The following is a 25500-nucleotide window of genomic DNA, read 5'->3' as shown; positions in this document are numbered from 1 at the left end:
CAGGTAGCCTTATAGGCAGGGTCACCTTGAGAGTAGAGGAGGGAGATGGTGATTTTCCCATTATGAGCCTCTGTCTATGGGAGAAGTATAGACTAGTAGATGGAAAAGGCAGAGGCTCAAAGCTGGGGCACATACCCATAGCCCCAGTTCAAGGCCAACCTGAGCTACTGAGAGAGATCTTATCTGGGGGCTGAGGGAAAGGCAAGATGCTCCCTCCAGCACCTGTGATAGGACACCATTAGAGAGGGCATTTGTAAAATGTGAGGGAAGAGTGGTTATTCTCAATCAGTATTCACCCTCAAAGTTTGTACAAATTTATATTACATTTTTATTAATACTTTACAATATGGAAAATTACTTTTTCCCATGAGGCTTAACTGAATTTTGAATTTTATAAATATTCAGACATTTAAACTTAGAAAACCTGCAGGCCCTATTCTGTCATGTCTCGTTGCTGACAATTGCTTTTCTAGCGGGGGTTACGGGGGAAGGCAGGTCTCACTCTGTAGCTCTGACTGGCATGAATTTGCTATGAACACTAGGTGAGCATCGAATTTATAGAAATCCATCTGCCTCTGCCTCCCAGTGAGCTGGGATTGAAGTATGCACCAACACACACAGCTTCTGACGATTCCCTCTCTAAGCAGGGACTCCATCCCTAACAAACTGTCAAGTTACTTTGCTCTGCACTCTTCATGAAAAGAACTGGGATATGTCATCAGTTAGCCATCCTTTCTCCATTATTCAAAATGAAGTAGGCCAGCAAACAGTAAGGTCAGCTGTGCTGTTAATGAGCCCCATACATTCCTCGTCACCACATCTACTAGGGAAGCCCCAGGATCCTGACCAGCACAGCTCTAAGCTCCTGGGCAAACTGAAAGCCCGACTTGACAGGGAGCCTACACTTGGACACTTCAGGAATGGACTTGAACATGTGGCTTCCTCATTCACAGTTGAAACTGTAGTTCTGGGGTTAGTGCTTCACTGGGGACTGGAGGGAACTCTGGATATCCATTACTAGTAGACATGCTCAAGGATGTTCAAGGAATCTGGGGTCTTCGAAAAGTTGTCCTGAATTTTAACACCGTCAGGAAGGAGAACTGGCTGGTCATGAACCCCTCCAGAAGACAGTTTTGAGGGATGTGAAAACAAGGGAAAAACAAATTACTGCTGTCTTGCTTCGAGGAACACTAACAGAGAACAGAGGACCCTCTCTAACCACAAAGCACTTTTGGGGATCAAGGGCAGAAGACCTAACTTCTTCAAGACTTAGAAACTAAATACTGTCTTAAAGATCTTCCGACAGGAGGGTATAATTTGAACCTTGTAAAGCTTTTTCTTTCTCTCATAATTTCAAAAGACTTGGTCCTTCAGCAATAACCCCCCTCCCCTCGCAACAAGGAATACACAGACTCTCTTGTTTTGAATCCCAGTCTGCTTATTAATTTCGCTTTAAAAGAGTATTAGCTCACCCCCAGGTGTATACAGACAACAACTAGACACATAGTTATATGACTGCCTACTTTCCTGTCACTATAGCCATGGAATAGGTTATACTACAGGGGAGTTTCTTACCCTGCAACTATAAAAGATGGCTAGAATTTTTTCCATGTGTCACAAAAATATTTTTAATTTCTAATTAAAAATTTTTATGAGTATGTGTACATGGATGCAGGTCCCATGGATCTGGAGCTACAGGACCTGATGTGGGTGCCGGAACTGAACTCTGGGCCTCTGGGAGAGCAGTAAGTGCTCTTAATTGCTGAGCCAACTCTATAGCCCCAAAGAATATTCTTTTAAGTTTTTCAGTCATTTAAAAACACAAGAAACATTCTTAGTTTGCAGGTCATACAAAAGCAAGAAATAGGCTGAATATGGCTCCCGGGCTGGAGTTTACTAACCTCCAATTTAGACCGTCACATCATCAAAAATACTTACTGAATTTATGCTTATGGGAAATTCTATTGGACTTGAGGCCCTGCCTCCCTCTGATTTTCATTTAACATGCAATGTGTTACACTGAATTTCTTTGTCCAGTATACTTCTATGCCTGCCTTGGTCAAATAGTCCATCAATTCATAGAACAGGGCAGTTTTATCCAAGCATCTACAAGTTACATGTTACAAGTAACACTGTACTTTTGAGGGTAATTTGTCAAGAATCCAGGCTATTCTAATTTCCCTCAAGCTGGACATTTTGATCCAGAGTAATAGGATCCAGTCTTCACATCTTCCAGTCTCTTAGGAATATAAATGATTTATTGAAAGGTAAAAACAGAATAGACAGCCAACAGAATCACCAACAGACACTCCAGGGCAGAAAGAGGAATGTAACTAGAAATGTCATTTTCAATCTTAATTTTCTAAAGGGAGGAAGCCAAGCTTCTGTGTGGGAGTTAAGACTGGGTACTGATGAACTATGGAGAAAATAGAAATTAAATATCAATTGGTAAAAGTATCTTTTGAATGATGAGCAAGAACACTTTCCCTTAGAGAAATGAGACAGTTTACAGAATTTCCAAGGAGATTTTCAAGAGTGTAGACAGCTAGAGCCTGTGTATGCCAGGTAAGTGCTACTGCTGAACTAGAACCTTGGCCCAGTCTGATGTTCCTTAGCAAGTTCAAGGGTGTGTGTACATCAGATACCAGGATGAAAGAGAGTGGAATTCAAATCGTTTTTGAAGAGTTTCTGTTTGTCAGCAGTGGAACCACCTGTTATTTAGGTCTCTACAGTCACACCAAAGAAGAACGCTGTGAAAATCATTCAGAGAATGGAGGTAGCAAAAATAAGAACCACCTGGACTCTGTCCTGCAGCTCTTCACAGGAGCATATACTTTCTTGAAGGACTATGTTGGCCTCTGTCTTACCCTTCATCATAATCCCAAGGGGCTTCTGAACTGCAGGATGTTTAGAATTGACAGCGGCAGTATGTAAAATACACACATCTTAAGAAGGAATGAACTGAGAACATGGTCTTGTGCACTGGAAACTCTGTCAAAAGCCCAGAGCTGGGGAGGTCCCAGGGCCTGGATGGAGGTTGGGGGATCTTCTACGGCTGTTTTACTAGATGTACATGGTGTCAAATGGCCTTCTAAATATGTAGGTTTATACCTACAGACCAGTGTCACTCTCTGTTAGGTCTCAGAAGCCCCAGCAAATGGATGAGTGCTTATTAACTATCAAGGCAGGTGCCAGCCAGCTCTCCCAGCATCTCTCAGCACCCACCTGTGGCTCTCCCAGCACTTTACTCTGTCCCCTCCCCTAAGCCCCTCCGTCTCAGGCGCAGGGTTTTCCACTTCCCTTCCCCAGCCTCATGCCCACAGAACTCATCACTTTGGCTATGCTGCTCTAGGTCTCTTGGGCCCGGCGGCCTCTCTTGCTCCTCTCTCTCCCCTCTGAGTTTAGTCTGCAGGGCATGTGCAGCCTGGACTCTGCCCTCTGCCTGCTTTCTCCCTTATGTCTACAATACAAATCTTCTCCATCCTTTAGGAGTGGGCATGGCCTCCTCCTTTGATTTCATTTTTCCTTCATTCTCAGCCTTGGTCAGAGAAGCTTCTTCTCTGGTGGGCAGCACTTAGGGCAGAGACTGTAACTGGTCAAAGTGCTGAGAACAAGTGACTGAGCCCTAGGTGAGACATCAGACACATCCCTTCCCGCCAAGGCTTATGGAGCACTGTGGAAGAAGCAGGGGACAGAATTTAAGAGCTGTTCACTGTGGGCAGTGCTGTGAAAGGCTCTCCTCTGGATATGACCCGGCTGTCACACTCAAGAGCTCACAGTAGGTGTGGTCACCAGCACAGAGCATTCCAGTCAACACTCCAGCACAGATGAGGGGCTCACTAGGCCCACCCTGAGCTGAGAAGCTGTGGTTGCTGTGGTAGGAGTTGGCTTTCTTTGTAGCTATAGCAGCCAGTAGGTTGCTCCAGCTCCTGTGGATGGCCCCACAACCCATGCATGTGCAAGCAGCAGTAATTGGATCGTGGGGTACTTAAACAAAACAAAAAGATGAGGACACGAAGGTGGGAGGCTTCGGGGGTGGTTTCTGAGGAAGTGTGATGGGGAATTGGGTTATTTATGATCAAATTGCATTGCATATATGTATTAAATTGTCAAAGAATAAATAAAAATATTAAATAAAAATTTCAATAAAAAAAGCAAAATTTCTAGTTGTTTCTTGAGATAGGTCTTGCTATTTAGCCCAGGCTGACTTTGAATTCTTGACTAACCTGCTTCATTTTTCCAAGTGCTTGGATTACAGATATGTACCACCATGCCCAGTAAATATTCTATTCTTTACTTAATGAATTCTGAAGTCTTCCTCTCACTTTTATGCTAAATTTGAGTGGAACTGAAAGTCTTCTGCATTCTCTCTGATATCTAACTGTTTGCAAAGCAAACTGCTCCACTTTCACATTTACTGGGAAAAAATACTAAGTTATACTCATGAATTTCATTGAAATGCCACACACAGTGTGCTCTTCAGAGCAAGAATTTCAACATGATTTACAAAAGAAACTAATATTTCATACTGCATCAGGAGCCTGTGAGGATACTGTAGGTCTAAACACTTCCTCAAAGGATGGACGAAAGAAAACAATATCCTTTAAAGAAAATGGGCCTCTGCAGGTACCTGTGCATAACATAGTATATATATAGGCAAAACATTCATACATCTAAAACTATATGTGAAAACTATATTAAAAAAATAAAGATGGCCTGATAAATTGATTTGTTAAAATTCAGACAAATGGTAAACAATGATTGACATTCCTCATTTTCTCTTACACCATCTGAATCTTTAGTCTTTGCCATTGGCAAGTGATGTGTTACTGAGAAGGTCTAACACTGCATCCATGTGGGTGAAATGTGGCAGTTAACCCACTCACTACACAATCTCTTATTTTTCAAGTAGCCAGGACCTCAGATACTATGCAGTAATACTGCCATATATTAACTTTTAAAAAAGAGAAAAGGGGGGGGGCATAGGATCCTATATATTAAGCAAAGAAAAAAGCTTTTACCTGGAACAAGAAGCCAATAAAAACCTGATAGCAAGCTATTCCTGGTACAGACTCTGTTCATACCTGGAAGTCTGGCAGAGTCCTAATCTATTAGGACAGCATAGAGAAGGTAGGTCTCACCAATTCCCAATGCTTATACTTACATCTTGTCTTGGCCAGCGCCAACTCGCAGAGTCAATCTGGGGATAACTGGACTTGGGGCTGGGATGACGGGCTCCACTTTTATCTGTGGAAGTTAGTACATTAATTAGAAAAAAAATTCTTCCTAAAATATTTCCTATCTCTTCTACTTCCCCACCCCACAAACGTAATAAACACATTGGCAGTGCTAGATGAAAAGACATGGCTAGTGTATATGTGTTGTGTGTAGACACGAGTGTGGGAAGCTAGAGGTAGAAATGGGTGTCTTCCTCAACCATTCTCTAAGCTTTTTGAAGACAGTCCTTTCAATGAAGTGGAAACGCATCCATTTGGATGGGGGAGGAGTGTCCAATGAGGTTCAGGGTTCAAAGTGCCTCTGTCTTGCTTCCCACCAGCACTGGGACTACAGGTGCACACTACTGGTTCTCTGCTTTTTACTGGGTTCTGGGCATCAAACTCAGGTCCTTATGTTGTTATGATATCCTATATCAACTGAGCATTCTCTCCAGCCCAAGTTCATGTTTCTTAATAATTGAAGGCTCTTTGGCACATAATATAGCCTACGAGCTTTATCTACATCACATTAATATGTGATGTTTCTGGCTAATTGGTTTGTGTTCATTTCTTTAGTTTTACTGTACTGTTTAACACAGGGATATCACAGTATCTGGTGGAATATTTACGTAACCACCATATTTTTCTTATTTTTAAAGGTTTATTTATTTTTATTTTATGTGCATGAGTATTTTGCCTGATGTGTGTTTGTGTGCCACATGTGTGCCTGGTGTCTGTGGAGATCAGAAGGGGGCATCAGATCTCCTGGAACTGTAGTTACAGACAGTTGTGAACTGCCATGTGGGTGCTGAAAACCAAACCTGGGTTCTCTGGAAGAGCAGCTAGTGTTCTTAACCACTGAACAGGCTCTTGAGCCCCATGACTGCCAGACAGAACATAACTAAAAAGGCTTACCAGAAGATCTTCCCTATACAACATACACTTATGGGCCTTGATGAATTCAAAACTCACTGTAAGTTTGTTTTATTATATCTGAAGTCTAAGGACCATAATTCTAGCACTACGTAATTCCATTTTAGGCTCACTAAAAAAAGACCTAAAATTTCTATGTGTATGTAGGTGTGTATACATGGCACACTTTCTCAATTTAGAAAGGATTTATGGTGAAGGTAATGATTTGAAAAAGTTTAGGATTTCACAAACATTTGAGCTATTAGTCAGAAAGAAAATACACAAATTAAGTATGACATTACATGGTCTCTTGACAATTAGTTAAGAACTTATGGTATAATAAATATTTTGAATAAATAACCAAACAAAATTTCTGTATTCTCAAATTCTTATCTACATCAGAGTTTTTCAATGGTGATGGGACAGACATTTTGGTGGGATAATTCTTTGTCATTTGGGAATGGCCCAAGCACTGACAGATGTTTAACTTGTCTTAGAATACTGCTCTATGTCATTGCTAACCCTGACAACTATCTACAAATACTGATTTACATATCTGAAGCCTGAGAATGAAACAATAATGAAAGCATGTGGTGGCTGTAGGGGAAATGGATATATAAAGTACTGTTCAATGCACTATATCATGCAGTTATTTGCATATGAATACCACTTTCTCATATATATGAGAATATATGTATGTATGTATGTGTGTGTGTGTGTGTATATATATATATATATATATATATATATATATATATATATATTTTTTTTTTTTACCCCTCTCTACCTACAGTTCATTTACAAACCTATCATCACATAACTACTGCCTGGCATGTAGGGCATGCTCAACAAACATCTGTTGAATTAATGCTTATCTGAACACAACTTCAATTCCTATCTTTCAGTTATTACATTACTCTTCCAGGATCAACCCGAATCCAGCCTCTGGAGCACTGAATGACAGAAAGGGACATCTAGAAAACTTCTGACTTCATGGATGCCTTTAATACTATTAGTTTATTTGGATTTCCAGCGCACTCAAGCACCACTGAAGCCTGTCTGTTTTGCTTACTGTGTTTCCCAATGTCTACCACAGTGACTTCCAAGTGCTTAAGAGACACTTAAGGCCTGAACATGAAGCAGTGATTCCAAAGCCTCATTTCTTTCAAAACCCTGCCATAATTTCTTTCTTGCTTTTGCTCAACGAAAAGGTAAAAATATTGAGGCCTGAGGCAGGTGAATTCTTTAAATTACCCATAAATGTACCAACTTTTTTTGTGCCCCCAAGTGTGAAGCCCATCTCTTCTAGACTCTTTAAGAACTTTCTTTTTCCTTAGCATAATTTACAGAACATCACGTCTCTTGACTCTATTAATTATTCTCATTAAACTTTTAAATGTGCTAAATTCTTATCTTGAAAAAAATTATCTTCCCTTTATCCTCTGGCTAACAATCTCATGTGTTTTTCAGCATTTAACTTGTATCTTGTTATTCTCTTTATTGCCTCTGTCTCTTCATTTTTTTATTCATTATTTTAGAGACAGAGTCTCACTATGTAGCCCTGGCTGGCCCAGAACTTGCTATGGACACCAAGTTGGCCTTGAACTCACAGAGATATGCTCACCTCTGCTTCCCAAGTGCTGGAATAAAAGACATGCACTACCTCACTTGGCAAAACTATTATTTTAAAAAACAAAGCTTCCCACTGCACTTTAAAAAAATTAAAAAAAAATCTGTTTTACTAATTGTTATATGCTGCACTGTGTTTGGCTTGTTTCTTTTCTATGTGATAACTGTAACAGACTTATCTAGCATTTTAAGGAATCACCCCCCCCCCCCCCCCATACACCATCCAATGGATCTTTAAAACTCCACATGGTAGACATAGAGGGCAGACTCTTCCCCAAATAACGCCCATTCAGAAACAATGCAAGGTTTGCTCAGGGTTGCAAAATTAGTACATAAATCATGTAAACCCAAGCTTCCTGACACAAAGTCACCTCTGGTTCTATAATACAGTTCCTTGGCTCTTGGACACTCTTTGGGTCCTGGTACTATGCATGTCCTGAATGGAGCTGTTTACTTTCTTTACCAAGGTATCTTATGATAACTGATAGATACTTGTGTCATTGCTAGGGTTAGTTGTATGGTATTTTTTTTTCTTTATGGGAGGCTAGTGAATTTATATGAATTTGAGATTAACTTTGGCTTCACCTTCGTTCATTCAACTAAATAGCTAGATTTATGTTGCTGTCTTGAATGACCTGACAGGTACTATGAACCAAAAGATGGGCTATTTATGACTTACTCTAAAAAAGTTAAATGAAGCAGGCATAGTGGCACATGCCTTTAACCTCAGAACTTGGGAGACAGAGGTAGGTGGATTTCTGTAAGTTCAAGGACAGCCTAGTCTACACAGAAAGTTTCAGGACAGTCAGGGATACAGAGAGAAACCCTGTCCCACAAACAAACAAACAAACAAACAAACACAGTTAAATGATGTATAAAAAATAAGCAAAGAAAAATAAGGGTACAAGTCAGATTCACAACAGTATGAATGTATCTTGAAATCAGCAGGTATTCCATAAGTTGAATGAACTAATGAATGATTTTGCCATCTCAGCTCAAAGTTCATCTGTAATCACAATACTCAACATTGTCTCCGGAAGCAAGAGGGAAGTATTACGCACTCTACGAAGCAGACAAACCAGGACTATCTCAGGCAGCTAGGACAAATGGAAATTCTACCTATAAGCTACTCAAACACTTCAATTCTAGTCAAAAAGTTAGTCATGTTTATCTTGAAAAACTGGAAGGAAGTACAGAGAAAGGAATAAGACTATTTTGTTCAAAGGAAAGAGGTTAATGAGGATGCTAATACTATAAAGAAAGTGTAATTTCTAAATAAGAACTTCTCCCTGAATTTTTATGTTAATTCTATCTGAATGCTTATCAAAATAAAAGCAGAGATACTAACTACCAATTAAAAACAATTCTCTCCTGAATTTTCCTGGAAACAACAAACCCAATGATAACAATGATTAATCAATCACTTGAAAAATATGACAAATGTCATCTTTTAATGGCACAAAGCCACATCCTGGGGCCAAGAGGAACTTTTAAGGGTTAAAATAAAAGAACAGCACTTTGGAGTAATGCTTCGAATTGGGGCGAGCAGAAGAGCATTTATAGTGGATTACTAGGCTTCCCAATTCACCAAAGAGGTAAAGTCCAGCAATATAAGACTCCTTTGTAGCTAACTAAAAATACATTGTCAGTGGATTTGTCCAGTTTTATGTATAAGCAATACTTCTTTCACCTGAGCTAACACTAGTAGTCATATAAGCCCCTTATAGCCATGTGCTGAAATTTTTTTTTTTTTTTTTTTTTTTTTTTTTTTTTTTTTGCTAATCTTCAAGGATTTAGCTTCTTTGCCACATACCTCAGGGCACCAACTGATAAAGCCCTAACTCTCCATTTTTCCAGGACACCAGCAGTGCGGCCTTGCAAAAAATGAAAATCGCTCAAGAGATTTAAAGGGGAAATTTATTTTTAAAATCCTGACTTGAAGCAAAGAGGTGGATTTTTAAAAAGCTTATCTCTAAAGAATCAGTTTAAATTTAAATTCTATCTTAGAACCCTTTCATGCATTCTAGCTTTAAAGTTTATCTTTTGACAGGGACTTTCTACAAAGGTAATGGGCAGCTTTGTCAATTTAATCTGTCCAAGTTTATTTATTTATTTTTTAATGTTAAATTCCTTTCATTTAAAAAAAAAAAAGAGCAAAGAACCTCTACCATCTATGTGCACTAGCTTGGGTAATCGAGGCTAGCAGGTACTAGTCCTGATGCCTCCCTGTGCCGGGATGTTAGAAAACCCCAGCAACACTCCTGATGAAAAGCTACATGGAACCAGTTAGCATTCTGGATGCTCAAGGACGGGGGGTGGGGTGGGGGGGTGGGGGGGGTGGGGGGTGGGGTGTTACTCCTTTGTTGTCCTTTTAGCAATTAAGTTCTTTACATGAGTTCCTTTTTGAAACAGGCTTACAAAATGCCCATCAGCTATTTGAAACATTCAGAAGACAGTTCCAAGAGGCCTGGCTACAGTTTAGTAGAGGGTGTCCAGTGTGCACAGCAAGCCTGGCTCCCATCTGAGCCCTTGGAGTGCATTCATAGAAGGCTGGGGTGCAGCCTTAAGTAGCAGTCTACTTAAGCATGGAAGAGGCAGCAAAGAGAATCAGCGAGGGAACATTTCCCCCATTTTACTGTTACTTATTTACAGCAAACCTTTCATTTCACTAGTTATGACAAGCAGCGATGACTACACTGCTTTAAATAGAAAGGAAGAAAGAAGAAACTCTTTCGTTGAAGGAACAAAAGATAAGACTATGTATGATTCTCTACAGTATTAAACTGTTTATTCAACCAATGGCAATTTGGGGGCAGATACTAAAGGACTTGAGGACAGATTAAGGAATCACTGAATCATAAAGTGTTTAATATTTCTGATTACTGAAGTCACCAGGCTCTGAGGTCATCGCTTATTTGCTTTTAAAAAACATGGAGTTAAACAAGAGCTCATAAGGTTTCCTCAAGGACTGCTACTTTATCAGCCCAGAGGCTACCTTACCTTCTGGTCACCTTACCCCTGACCCTCAGCCCTTCTGGTCATCTTACCCCTGATCCTCAGCCCTTCTGGTCACCTTACCCCTGATCCTCAGCCCTTCTGGTCATCTTACCCCTGATCCTCAGCCCTTCTGGTCATCTTACCCCTGATCCTCAGTCCTTCTGGTCACCTTACCCCCAATCCTCAGCCCTTCTGGTCACCTTACTCCCAATCCTCAGCCCTTCTGGTCACCTTACCCCTGATCCTCAGCCCTTCTGGTCATCTTACCCCTGATCCTCAGCCCTTCTGGTCACCTTACCCCTGATCCTCAGCCCTTCTGGTCATCTTACCCCTGATCCTCAGCCCTTCTGGTCATCTTACCCCTGATCCTCAGCCCTTCTGGTCATCTTACCCCTGATCCTCAGCCCTTCTGGTCACCTTACCCCTGATCCTCAGTCCTTCTGGTCATCTTACCCCTGATCCTCAGCCCTTCTGGTCATCTTACCCCTGATCCTCAGTCCTTCTGGTCACCTTACCCCCAATCCTCAGCCCTTCTGGTCACCTTACCCCTGATCCTCAGCTCTTCTGGTCATCTTACCCCTGATCCTCAGCCCTTCTGGTCATCTTACCCCTGATCCTCAGCCCTTCTGGTCACCTTACCCCTGATCCTCAGCCCTTCTGGTCACCTTACCCCTGATCCTCAGCCCTTCTGGTCATCTTACCCCTGATCCTCAGTCCTTCTGGTCACCTTACCTCCGATCCTCAGTCCTTCTGGTCACCTTACCCCCAATCCTCAGCCCTTCTGGTCACCTTACCCCCAATCCTCAGCCCTTCTGGTCACCTTACTCCTGATCCTCAGCTCTTCTGGTCACCTTACTCCTGATCCTCAGCTCTTCTGGTCACCTTACTCCTGATCCTTAGTCCTTCTGGTCACCTTACTCCTGATCCTCAGTCCTTCTGTGCTGTGGGATGTTCTGTATGTCAAATGTGTTGCTAATCAGTCAATAAATAAAACACTGATTGGCCATTGGCTAGGCAGGAAGTGTAGGCGGCACAAGGAGGAGAATAAAGCTGGGAAGTGCAAGGCTGAGTCAGAGAGACACTGCCAGCCGCCACGATGACAAGCAGCATGTGAAGATGCCGGTAAGCCACGAGCCACGTGGCAAGGTATAGATTAATGGAAATGGATTAATTAGCTGTAAGAACAGTTAGCAAGAAGCCTGCCATGGCCATACAGTTTGTAACCATATAAGTCTCTGTGTTTACTTGGTTGGGTCTGACGGCTGTGGGACTGGCAGGTGAGAGAGATGTGTCCTGACTGTGGGCTAGCCAGGAAAATTCAAGCTACACTTCTGGCCACCTTACCCTCGCCCCCATCCTCAGCCCTTCTTATCTGTCCTCTGCCAGTCACATCCTGTGTCCTAGACATGCCAGAATGGAGAGTGACTAAGCAGAGCAGGTTGCCATGAGTGGCAAGGACCTGGAATTTGGTTAAATAGGCCTAGGCACATCAGTCTCTTCTCACTGTTGCTGCATGTCACTCAAATCTTTCAGAGCACAGTTTTCTCAACTGCAAAATCAGCATGGCGGGGCTGGAGAGATGGCTCAGAGGTTAAGAGCACTGACTGTTCTTCCAGAAGTCCTGAGTTCAATTCCCAGCAACCACATGGTGGCTCACAACCACCTATAATGAGATCTATAAGATCTATAAGAAGGTGCCCTCTTCTGGCCTGCAGGGACACATACAGGTAGAACACTGTATACATAATAAATAAATAAATCTTAAAAAAAAAATCAGCATGTCAATATCAAAACCACAGAGCAGTTTGGAGGATGAAATCATGGAATAGTCTGACACACAGATATACTGTCAAGTGATAGTGCCAGTATTGCTCATTTTCTAGGTTAGCTCATTCACAAATAGACAGTGTGAGCTCAAATAGATAACTGATCAGTCGGAAAGGTCAAAGGTTGAGGTGTTCTTTACAAAGTCTGTAAGTTTTCCAGCATAGACAAATTTTTAATTATTTGTGTATGATCATTATAGTTATTTGTAAGATAATTCTAAACTGTCAGTTATCTGTACATTTTAAATAAGAAAAACTAGTGTTTGCTCAGGGTTTTCTATGGGGGGTGGCTCTTACGGTGAGTATTCTTACAGAAGATATGAAACAAACATTGTTTTCTCTGTTTGTTTTGAGACAAGGTCTCATGGATCCCAGTTTGGCTTCAAATAGATTATGGAAACAAGGATGACCTTGAGCCTCTAATCCTCCTGCCTCTACTTACCAATTGCTAAGATTAAAGACATGGGCTACGATGCCTGATTTTTACAATGTTGGAGACTAAATCCAGAGCTTCTAATACTAAGCAAACATCCTAACAACTGGGCTACTCCCTCAGCTAACTGTTTTTAAACAGAAGTAAATGGATGGGGTGATGCTGTCTTTTCCTAAAATGAATGTGAAGCAGGGACAGAGGGAAAGAAGCAAAAGTCACAAAAGGTAGGAGAGGATCACAACAGCTAGGCAGTGGTAGGGTTGGGGTATCTACCAGATAACTGCAAAAGCCCCTGCAGGCCTAAGTTGGGTGTTCTTTTGGGGTGACATTCTACATCATTAAGACCATATTCAAGTAAGAATGCATTGGAATACAAGAATGTGTACCCCTCAGTCTGATGCTGATGGATTCTGGCTTATCTTCTACTCAAGATTCTAGGTAGAGTTGCAGGCATAGTTCATAGTAAAGAGTTCACCCAGCATGTGAGGGACCTGAATCCAAACCCCAGCATTATGCACATGCATGTGCACAGATGAACACAGTTTTCTAGTTCCACCATCATAAATAATAAGGTATTTTCATTTTTGTGATCATTTTTCTATGAAACACACTTAAAATACTAAGAATAAATTAAGGTAATCTTGCACATTCATCTATACCCCAATAATTCATGGTTTAAAATAATCGAGCCATGCAACACACACACACACACACACACACACACACACACACACACACACACACACACACAAATTCTAGTAAAAGATTTAAACTGCTTTGTTGACCACTGATAAAGCTATTACACTATGTTTATGATTAGGTAACAGAATTGCTTATAATAGGTTCTTCTGCAAAAGTTAGTTTGGGTCTATTTTTACTAGGTGACACTCTGAAAAAGTTAGTTTGGATCTAGTTTTACTAAGTGATAGGGCAGATTCCCAGCTCTGACTAATGTGTACGACTGCTCACAAGGGGAACAAAAGGCTGCACCTTATCCTATGTCTGTTGGACTCCAGGCAAATTCTTAGCTGGTGGGAGTTGGTTCTTTCTTTCAACAACGTGAATCCTGGGAATTAAACCAAGGCTGCCAAGCTTGGTGACAATTGCATTTACCTACTGAGTGATCTTGTCAGTTCAGTTATGTTTAAAGGAAAACGTTCACATTTATTTATTTATTTTGCATATATGTGTGGGTCCACAGGTGCCATGGTATACATGTGGCGGTCAGAGGCCAGCTTGTGGGAAGTAGGGTCTCTCTTTTTATCATGTGGACTCTGAGGATCGAATTCAGGGTGCCAGGTTTGGCAGCAAGTGCCTTTACCTACTGAACCATCTAGTTTGCTTCTAGTACCTCCCCCCCCCCCCGATGATATTTAAGAAAATCTGCAGGCATATGTAGCCCATTTCTGATGACTTGTTTTGCATGGAACTTGGGTGGATTGGTGGGTGGAATAGAGACTTCAGAGTTTACAGCAGCCTTCAATCTCTGCTCCTTATCAATGCTTTTCACAAGTGACACTACCCTTCCCTTTCTACGGCAAAAAAGCTAACAGATAAAGGAATACAAGGGGGAAGAAAGGATATTTTTAAAGTATAAAATCGCTGACTCTATTGTATTAACAATGGCCCAATGAAGTAGCCAACTCTGGGTGTCTACACTTTTATAGGGTAGTTCAAAATAAATACTATTACTATGCCCGCAACCATCTTCATTTATGTAGATAACATTTACTACTCATATGCCAGATATGTTCCTATGATCATCTTTGTTTGTTTGTTTGTTTGTTTAAGACGGTTTCTTTGTGTAGCTTTGGTGCCTGTCCTGGATTTCGCTCTGTAGACCAGGCTGGCCTCGAACTTACAGAGATCCACCTAGCTCTGCCTCCCGAGTGCTGGGATTAAAGGCGTGTGTCCATACTGTCCGGCCCTATGCTCACCTTATATATCATTCTTATTTAATTTTCATATAAGCAATATGCCCAGTTTCACAAAAGCCAGGATTTTAACTTAGGTCTAACTCTACAATTCTATTTCTAATTTGTAAAATTCCTGTAAGATAACTGACTTTGATATATTTTTATATTTTGTCATTTCTCTGATTTACAACCTATCAAAAATAACGCAAGGCGGGCTGGAGAGATGGGCTCAGAGGTTAAGAGCACTGGCTGCTCTTCCATAGGTCCTGAGTTCAGTTCCCAGCAACCACATGGTGGCTCACAATCATCTATAATGAGATCTGGTGCCCTCTTCTGGTGTGTAGGCATACATGCAGGCAGAACACTGTATAATAAACAAACAAACAAACAAATACATAAATCTTAAAAAAAAACCAAGGCTTGAACTCTTCTATTAGGTGACAGTCTGGCTGGCTACTGGTAAGTGGGCCTCTGCTCAAGGGTTTTGTTTGTTTTTCCCCAGTGTTAGGTAGATCCATGGCCTGTCTGCTGTTACCAGCTTCATCTGATGGGGGCTTCATTCAGATTCATAATGGCTGCTCAAACAATGCCACTGACTTCCCAAAGTCAAGGTGGTGCTAAATACAACGGCACCATGTGGGACTGGCTGGGAGTTCAGCTGCTGTTACTCCAGGTGCATGACAGAATAATAACTAATTACTGTCAGACAACTGTCTCTAATAAAACACTTCAAAATGTGATGACTATCTGCAAAAAGGGACTTGGCTCTTGTGGATATGTGATCCTCACCTGGGATGGGCCCCTCTCCTAGGCTGCCTCTTGTTCACAAATGTTAATAATACCTACTGGATCAGTGTCATAGGTGTGCCAGGAGGAGGGAAATGTGTGGAAGTGTTTTAAAACCTGACAAGTACCATATTAAGATAATAACATAATAAAAGGATAGCATGACTGTAAAGACAGAAAATAAGATATGCTGGAGAGACAAGAGCACTCATACTGCTCTTTCAGAGGACCCAAGTTCACTTCCTGTAGTGGGTAGCTGCTCCAGCTTTGACCTAGAAGTACTACCCCTAGTGAGGCTTCTGGTAACTGCCACTCCTACCTATGACCTGCCCCTGTGGTAGGGCCGAGACAGGAGCCCTTAAGACCTGAGATCTGGATGTGCTGGGATTCTTGGTTCCTGGTGATCCTGGATGATGGATGGCAGACCAAGTCAGAGTTCTCCAGAGAACCCTGCTGGACTGCACCTCACCTCTCCTGGATCCTATAACCAACCCCTTTACTGGCTGTAAGTAACCCCAAAATAAACCTCCTTTTTAACTACGTGGAGTTGCCTCGATAAATCCCCACATTAAGTTACCAGCACCCATGCTGGCTTACAACCATCTGTAACTCTAGCTCCAGGGAATCTAATACTGGTCTCCAGGGACACCTGCATGCATGTGCACAAACACACACAGACAGACACATATTAATAAAAATAAAATAAATATTGTAAAAAGAGAGGAGTTGGTGTCCTGTGTCTCATTAACTTGCTGGTGTCAAGTTACTGACATTATTTTCATTCTATCTTTTTTTACTCATAGAAAAGCCAAGGGGGTCTAAACAAATTAATAGAATTAAGCAGGAATGTAGCTGTTGTTAGCCAAGTTAGCCTTTGAGGTAAGTTTGAGGCTAAGGACATTGTAACATCACTGGTTGGAGGTAGAATAGTATTTATTATATGGAAAGGAGTGACTGGGCATTATTTGTGGCCAAGTGCAAATAGACAAGATCATGTGTAGGTAGGAGTCTCTGAAGCTCTACAGATGGTCCTGAGCACTGAATGAATGTTTGCAACAATCTCAGACCACAAGGAAGAGCAGAGCTGTCTGAGCAGAGGCTATATCCTGTGTCCACAGGACACTGCTCCTGGCTCTTATAAAACATCCCTGTTGTTTACATGGACTCTGCAAGTCCGGTCTCCTCACCTGACAGACTAGATCTCTGTATATAGAGTTACTGTCTACCTACAGGCTGGACCACCAGATCAGTAGAGGAGTTCCGATCTCAACACAGAAAATGGTAGGAATAAGAAGTTGCTCAAGTCCTACATGCAGCTTCAGCCTTAAGTCATGTCAGAGTGGCTCTCCTTCCTAAAGGAGACAAAGGCCATTAGCCCTCTGTTGGCTTTCCTGTCCTCTTACAGAAGGAACATGGATTTACATGTCTTAGGAAAATAGATGCTTTTGGGTACCCAAGAGTCAGTACAAGACATTATGTAGTAGACTTGATACTGAACACAAATATTATTTATTTTAGGGTGTGTGTGTTTGTGTGTATGTGTGTGTGTGTGTGTGTGTGTGTGTGTGTGTGTGTGTGTTTTAACTATAGAAATCAGTTTGGTGAACAGAGTTTACAGCTTGTGATTAGATTCCTCCTAATCTATGCATTTTTAGCATCCTATGTGTGGGGCTTAGTTACAGAACAAATGATCTTTGTAACCGAATTACAAATGAAATGTCACTTAACTGCCCCTGGATTTACATCTAAACCACAGATGTAACTCCGGGCTTTGTTTACCTGCATTTTGCACTAGGACCTTGTTCAGATAGTGCCGAAAATGATACCCAGCTTACTTTTTCATGCTTGTGTTTCTCCTTCTCTTTCTCTCTCTTCTCTCTCTCCCTTCTCTCTCTCTCCCTCTCCCTCTCTTTCTTCTCCTTTTCCTTCTCCTTCTCTTTCTTCTTCTTCTTCTCCTTTTTGTCCCTTTTCCTTTCTTTCTCCTTGGGCTTCTCCTTTTCTTCAAACAGTTTCTCTGGGAGCACCGGTGACAAGGCAGGCAGCATGGACGGGACCCTCACTGCTGCGGAAGGGCTGAACAAAGGGAGCGCCATTTCTTTCGGGGGCAACACCAGCTGCGTTGGAGGGGCTTTCATCTTGTCTTCTCTGCTTTTTTCTTTAACCTTTTCCCTTTCTCTCTTATCTTTGTCTCGCTTGCCTCGTTCTCGATCTTTCTTCTTGTCCTTATGCTTCTCTTTCTCCCTCCTCACAATCCCATCTTTCAACCGCACTTTTGGATCAACGTCTTCGAATTCTCTGATTTTGAACTTGTAGGGATCGGAATCTTCATCTTTCATAAACTCCTTCCATGGGTACTTGGTTTCTTTGGCAGCTTCCTTTTCCTTCTCCCGCTCTCTCATTTTATCCTTCTCCCTGCTTCTCTCTTTGTTTCTCTCCTTTTCCCTCTCCCTATCTCTCTGCTTTTCCTTCTTTTTCAACTTCGTCTTCAGTTCCTTTTTCAACTTCTTCTTTACATCCACTGATGAAGGTGGCTTGGCTTTCTCCTCATAGACCTTGTGCAGAGGTTCGGGAGTGGGAGGAGAAATGGAGGGAGAAGAGATATACGGGAAGGTGGGGGGCATGTTAGAAGGGGTTCCCAGCTTTGCCTTCCGTACCACCTCATCAATCGAGGCATCCATTGTCCACGAGTTATCGGAACTTGAAGTTCCGCCAGAAAGAGGCAGAGGAGTAGACCCGGACTTGGTGAAGTTATTGGAGGAAGTAGAAGCTTTTGGAGTGGTGCACTCTGAACCTGAAATCCTCTTAGGACTTGTAAAAGTGTCTACTTCGGATTCTGATCCGGAAGAAAACTCGAAAGGATCCGGCTCCCGCTCTGCACAGGCGCGTGCAATCACAGCATCGATGGAATCGTCGATGGTTTTGTCTGTCACCAAAGCCTTTCTCGGCTGCATTTCCATGTTCAGTTTCCCGATTTCCGGGGGAGTCTGTGTTGGCTTCACAGGGATGGCTTCTTTAGCAGTTTTTTCAACTATTATAGCTGAAGGCGTCCTATTTGGTGTTTCAGGTCTGGCAGGGGGTTGGGGAGCATGAGTTATAATCTTGGGGCTCTTGGGACTCTTGGGGCTCTTAGATCGTCCAGGTGATTTCTTTTCTTTGGGGATGGTTTTTGGTGACCTAATAGGACTTCCAAGCCTTGCTGGTGATAGGGTAGTTTTGGGTGATTTAGTCTTCTGTCCTGGAGAGCTAGCTTTAGTCTTTGTTTTCGGTGTAAACGACTTTGTTTCTAATGGCTTTGCAGTTGGTAGTTGTGATTTTGCAAACGGAGCCAGCATCGGGGGCTCTGGCGATGGAGGGGCCAGATCTGTACTGTCCTGGACATGCACAGGAGAAAGCATCGGTGGGATCTTCTGTGGATTTATTGAACTGAGAGGTTCTCGTGCTTCTAACAGGACAACATCCAGGGAATCCCCTTTAGTGCTCAGGAGTCGTGGGCGCTTCATGGTGGGCATTTCTTCCGCCTCAGGACTGTCCAGTGGCCTCTTACCCAGGAAATTCTCATCATTGATGACCTCCTCCTCCTCCATTTCATCATCTTCTTCCAAGGGCACTTGCATGGCTTCTGCTGAGGTGCCCCCATCAGTGGGCACCTGCTCCTCTTCTTCCTCTGGTAAAAGAAAAGGGCATTATTAGAATGTAGCAGAGAGTAACGGAATCTAGGCTTCAAACAGCACTTCTTGGAAGGAGGAAAAGGAGTCTACAGTGAGTCCTTCCCAGTCTTCCCACCCTGGGGACATCATTCTTTTAAAAGTAGCAACAGGAAGGCCAGCTTCCTAAACTCATTTCCTAATCTGAGAGAATACTGACTTTCTATTTCTACACTCTTCTTACGCTTTCCCCAACACCTCCACGCCCCTCAAAAACAGAGGTCAGCATTCATGACTGCCAATCTCCGAAATGACAGAAAGACATACTTCTAAAAGTGTGTGTGTACATGTTTATATGTGTGTACGGGTGTACACCTTGTGTGTGGAAGCCAGAGCTGACAGCAGCTGTCTTAAGTCAGCTGCTTTCCACCTTACTTTCTGAGATAGTGTCTCTCACTGAATCTGGATCTTACTCATTCAGGGAGACAGGGGTTATGGTAGACTGCATGCAGATCCTTATACTTTGTGGCAAGCCTTTTACTGACTAAGACATCTTCCCAGCCTTTTGAAAACAAATTTTAGTTCTTTGTACACAACGCTCATCATAGATACACTCCTTGGACGGGTGGCATGGTGCAATGTAATCCATTTGGTTCAGACATCCACCACTGTGCTTTAGCTAGAGTTCTGGCCTTACAGAGTGATGGGCCTTAGGTAATCTCAACCTCATTGAGCCTGTTTCCTGGCCTTTCAAAAGGAGCTGCCCTGCCTACCTACCTGCACCTGCCCTGCCAACTTGACTGAGTTCTTTCTTATAAGATCAGATGGTGTCTTTCTGCGTATATTAACTAAGTATATAATACATGGTGATAAAGGCTGAAAGAACTACAGGGTCAATCCACAGCCTAAAACAGTACATGTGTATAGCATACAGGAAAGTAATCAGTACCACAACGTGCTACAGGATTTCAAAGCAGAAGGGGGTGACTCGCTATCAACAGGGAAGACTTCAGTGAACAGTTGGTTGGCAAAGAGGGGGACTTGAGATACAGGAAGTGTGTAAGAACCACAGACTAATGTGTCTGGAAGGTGAGGAGTAAAATGAGGAATAAAAGAAGACTTCTGCTAGTATAGACTGGAGTATGTGTAAGATTATCCCAACAGGTACACATGATGGATAGAAGGGGAGTGACAGACTCCAAAAGAAGAGGACAATTAGGTGTGACTAACATGATGTAGACAAGATAGAAGAAGAGACTAGACTAGAAAGTAGTAAGCAAATAGGAAGCAGGAGAGATAAATGACATACTTCAAACAGTAAACAGACTGCTGCATGCTCAGGTATGAATTGAAGGATTCAAACACAGATCCAAGGCTTTAAGACCCAGAATGATCAGGGTCATCATTAACAGAGAGAAGAATGAGGAGCAATGATGATTATTAGCTCTATTCTGGACACAGGCTTGAGGAACCTTTAGCCAACAGTGTTGACCGAGCAACTAAAAATATATTGAAGTTCCAAAAACCAGACCTGGACGCGAGAGGCTTTTGTTGATAACTGAAAAAACAATGGATGAGTGGGATGAACTATGAAGTGCTGATTCAGAATTTAGAGGACTACCTATATGTAAAGACAAAAGGAACAATGAAATACATGGAGGATCAGATGTCAAAGAGTTCAAAGGATCAAGAAGTTTTGAAAAGAAAGTTTAGGGCAGGAAACAGAGCTCAGTGGGTAAAGGTGCTTGCTACCAAGACTGGTAATATGAGCTTGAGTCTTGGGGTCCACATGGTGGAAGGAGAGAACTCACTTCATAGGTTGTCCTCTGATCTCCACATGCATATTGTGGTGCACACACATACACACATAAATGAACAAATGAAAAAACATTTAGAGGTTTTTCTTTTAACAAAAGGAAGCCTGGTGAGTAAAGTCAATTTATTCACCAAGAGGTCAATGAGAATGAAGGCTAACAGAAGTCTGGCTACAAAAGCTTCAGGGATGAATGGGTGAGGTAACAAAGTAAAAGTACTCTAGAAACTATAAGAACACGTAACTTCAACATAATTATTGCTACCATCATTTCATGATGCCACTGTCATCTCTCCAATAGCCATGGCAGAAACATGGGAGTCATTTCAGACCATTTCTTTGCCCACTTTCCCTCCTACCTCAACTTCTGCGTACATCGCCCTTAGGCTCAATTATATTCTGGTTACACATAAAACAAAGACAGCCAAGAGTATTTCCTCCCTGATCCTTCAAGTTAAGGCTTGCTGTGCCAAAACTACAATGTTCGGACCATCTAAATATTGCCTTCCCTTCTTGTATTTATGAAAAGACAGAACAGACTTCAAATATGCTTAATTACTAGGAGGTAAACCTGTGAAGAACCAGAAAAGAGAGTGCTTAAGATAGTCTCCAAGGGAATAAAAGTTTCAGAGTCCTTATCAGTGGGCTGGAGATGTAACTCTGTTGATAGAGTCCTTCCTTAGTTGGATCCCCAGTAATGCATAAGCCTGGGCATGGTGGCACACACCTGTAATTCCAGCATTTGTGAGGTGGAGGTAAGAGGATCAGAAGTTCACAGTCATCCTTAGCTACAAAGCAAGCTGAAGGCCAACACAGTATATAGGAAACTCTGTCCCAAACCACAAAAAGGAATACTTGCTAGTATTACATATCTTTTTTGTTTTCTGTGCTGGGAATCAAACTCAGTCTCATACACATTAAGCAAGCACTCCAATCACTGAGCTACATACCTAGCCCTCTATTTCACTGTTTCAAAAAAACACTTTTTATTCTATGAAAGGTCACAAATCTTAAGACGGCAAGATACAAAGAGGAACGTTTGGGCTAGGTAAGAAAACAGGCCCATAGAATCCTTTAAAGCATATTTGTTCTATTTCTGGAGGCTGGTTCGGATCATCACTAGTTTTTGGCATGTGAGTCCCTAGAGGACACCCGAGGAAGGCCTTGGAAGTGCAGAGGGAAACCACTTTAACATAAGCGGTTCCTGGGAAGGGGGTCCAGGGCAACTGGTAAAAGTTACTTAAGTCTTCCAGACACAGACATGCTTATAATCAGAATAACCTGAGGACTTGTGTTTTCTTTTTTCAAATTACATTTACTTGTTTTTTGAGGGTGTGTGTGTGTGTGTGTGTGTGTGTGTGTGTTTACACATATGTGCAAGGACTCATAAAAATGACCAGCAGAGGTCAGATGACAATTTGCAGGATCTGGTTCTGTCTGCCCATATGGGTCCTGGGGACTGAACTCAGGTTGTCTGGCTTGGCGGCAGGCACCTTCGCCAGCGGAGCCATCCTGCTGGCCCTCAAATTTGTGGTTTCAATACAAGATGTTTGAAGCTATTCTACTAGTGTGTATAATTCTATCAGATCAGAACTGGCAGGATGCTGCCAGGTAGGTATGAGAACAGAAAGAAGTACTCAGGCTTAGCTAGGGAAAAGATGTAATAGTTTCATAAAATACCATTAGAAAATATACTGACTTATTTTCAACTTAGATCTCAGTTAACTCATAAAAGCTTAGAAAATTAATGATAGTTATTCATGATAGTAAAACAACTTAAAAACCCATAAAGCTTTATTCAAAACAGGGCTCTGTAAGCGAGAAGGGGGTTTTTGTTTTGTTAAACTCTGGACATGTTTTCCTGTTTCCTATCTGTGGAAAACCTCTACTGTAAAATTGCCTCACTTGTTTGACAAAGTTAACAAGATATCTGCCATCATTCCTACCATCTCAGTATTTGGAGACTGGAGTCAAGGCATCTTCTGTACATATGCGATAAATAATAGTGAGGAACATTAGTTCAAGGGAAACTATCAAGGGTGAGATTTTAAGAAAACCCTTTCATTCATTCCTCTGTGTTTTCTTTCTTGCTCTAGCAGATGTGGACATTAGCATCATTTCCCTCGAGAGGACAGTGAAAAGCTATCATTACAGAAAAGTATTTTAAGCAATGACAGCGCTCAAAGGTACAGACATACAGTAGAAGATTAACCTTACAGCACTTTCTGGAAAAGGTTTAAAAGAGAAAAGCAACTCTGTTTCCTAAAATTCATGCACAACAATCCATGATCAGGGCAGAGTGAACACCTCCACATGAAATGGGTGTCACTTTTTCAACCTGTTCCAACAACCCTTTCCTGCCCCAAAAGCTGGAGATAGTGACTGGGCAGACTTCTTAGTCACACTTCAGTAAAAGAAGCCACTTCTGAGTAAGTGTTTAATACTTAGGTTGCTCTAGGAATCACAGAGTACTTCCTTTCCTGTAGGATCAGAACCTGGCTGAAGTTAGCAATGATACAACTATGTGTTTCTGTAGAGAAGTTACTCCTAATCAGGATTCATCATAACTGATTCTCAGCACTGACATTTATTACAGGACACCACAAAATATGTCACAACCCTATACATCTAAAAGGTTTTAAAGAAGACACTAATCTACCCTCCCATCAAAGAAGACATATTAAGAATTCTAATTAAGCCAGGGTGGGAAGCCTCAAAAATATTTAACTTTCTGTTAAATGTTTAAATGTTCATGGTTACTAACAACTTTCTTTTTCTTTTCTTTTTTTTTTAAATAAAAAAAATTTTTTATTCATTTTACATACCAACCACAGATTCCCCTCTCATCCCTCCTCCAGGTCCCCCCAGGCCCTCCCCCCAACCCACCCTCCACTCCCTCCTCCAAAAGGATAAGGCCTCCCATGGGGAGTCAGCAAAGCCTGGTATGTTCAGTTGAGACAGGTCCAAGCCCCTCCCCTCTGCATCAAGGGTGAGCAAGGTGTCCGACCACAGGTAATGGGATCCAGAAAGCCAGCTAAGGCACCAGGGATAGATCCTGATCACACTACCAGGGGTCCCTCAAATAGACCCAGCTACATAACTGTCTCCTGCATGCAGAGAGGGTCTAGTCCGGTCCCATGCAGGTTCCGCAGCTGTTGGTCTAAAGTTCGTGAGTTCCCACTAGCTTGGTTCAGTTGTCTCTGTAGATTTCCCCATCATGATCTTGGCCCCCCCACCCCCTTGCTCATATAATTCCCTCTTCTCTCTCCTGGTGCTTGGCTGTGGATCTCTGCATCTGCTTCCATCAGTTACTGGATGAAGGCTCTATGATGACAGTTAGGGTAGTTACCAATCTGATTACCAGGATAGGCCAGTTCTGGCACCCTCTCCACTGTTGCTAGTAATCTAATCTGGGGTCATCCTGTGGATTCCTGGGAATTTCCCTGACACCAGGTTTCTCCCTTGCCCCATAATGATGGCTTTATTTTTCATAGAGATTCACTAAGATGTGAATTTCATATAGTTCCACCACAGAAAACACTGACCTAACTGAGGACACAAAGGAACCTTTTGTTCTGCCAAATAGTTTTCCCTGTGTGTTGTCTTAAGTGTCCCTGAAGACCCTCGTGTCAGGGGCTGTTGCTGACTTTGTGTTATTGGGAGGTGGAGGGAACTTCATGAAGTGGGGCCCATGGGAGGTCTTTAAATCATGGAAGGGTACGCTCTAAAGGGAATGTGGATTCGGTCTCTTTAATTTTCTGCTTTGGTTTCCTGGGTCATGAAGTCAGCGGGTTTGCTCTTCTGTGTGCTCCCACCATGATGTATTGCTCTGCCACAGGCTGACAGCAACAGAGTCAACCAATCAAGAGAAACTGCGAAAATTGGGAGCCAAAATAAGCCTGTCTTCGTATGGCCATCACCTTGGTGTTTGTTACAGTGACAGAAAACTGACTGACACATCTGGAATGCTTTTGCAGCAGCAGTGACAAAGGAAATAAAATGCAATCAACAGCAATGTCCATCTTTTGAAAATGACAAATGTTGATGAGGGCAGGACAGTATAAACTTCACTGTGATTTCCTTTCATTGACAGCATAAATCCACACTCCCTACATTTCTCTGAGGAATAATGAGAAAAACATGCTTCCTTAGCAAACTTCTCAAACAAAAACAAAACAAGGCAATAAGGTCCGAACACACCACAAGGATTTGGGGATGTTAATTCTAAGCTATGATAAATATTGACTTAGAACAAAATATCGTTTTAACTAGAACAGTAAATGCCTTTAAAGAAACACTGTAATCTAAAAAGCTAGTAGACATTAGGA

The 25500-nt window shown here is 42.1% G+C and overlaps 1 protein-coding gene across 1 annotated transcript in view; it reads right to left on the bottom strand.

Annotated features, from left to right (window-relative positions):
* Taf3 (TATA-box binding protein associated factor 3) overlaps nt 1-25500 on the bottom strand; it is a 154697-nt gene that overhangs the window by 24545 nt on the left and 104652 nt on the right. The window contains 2 exon segments of the mRNA XM_059263515.1: nt 5165-5247; nt 17551-19379. Of these exon segments, the coding sequence (XP_059119498.1) occupies nt 5165-5247; nt 17551-19379 (1912 nt within the window).

The sequence above is a fragment of the Peromyscus eremicus genome, chromosome 5 (assembly GCF_949786415.1).
Source record: "Peromyscus eremicus chromosome 5, PerEre_H2_v1, whole genome shotgun sequence".
NCBI lineage: Eukaryota > Metazoa > Chordata > Mammalia > Rodentia > Cricetidae > Peromyscus > Peromyscus eremicus.
Note: the sequence above shows the minus strand (reverse complement) of the source record. Positions and strands in the feature narration are given on the sequence as shown.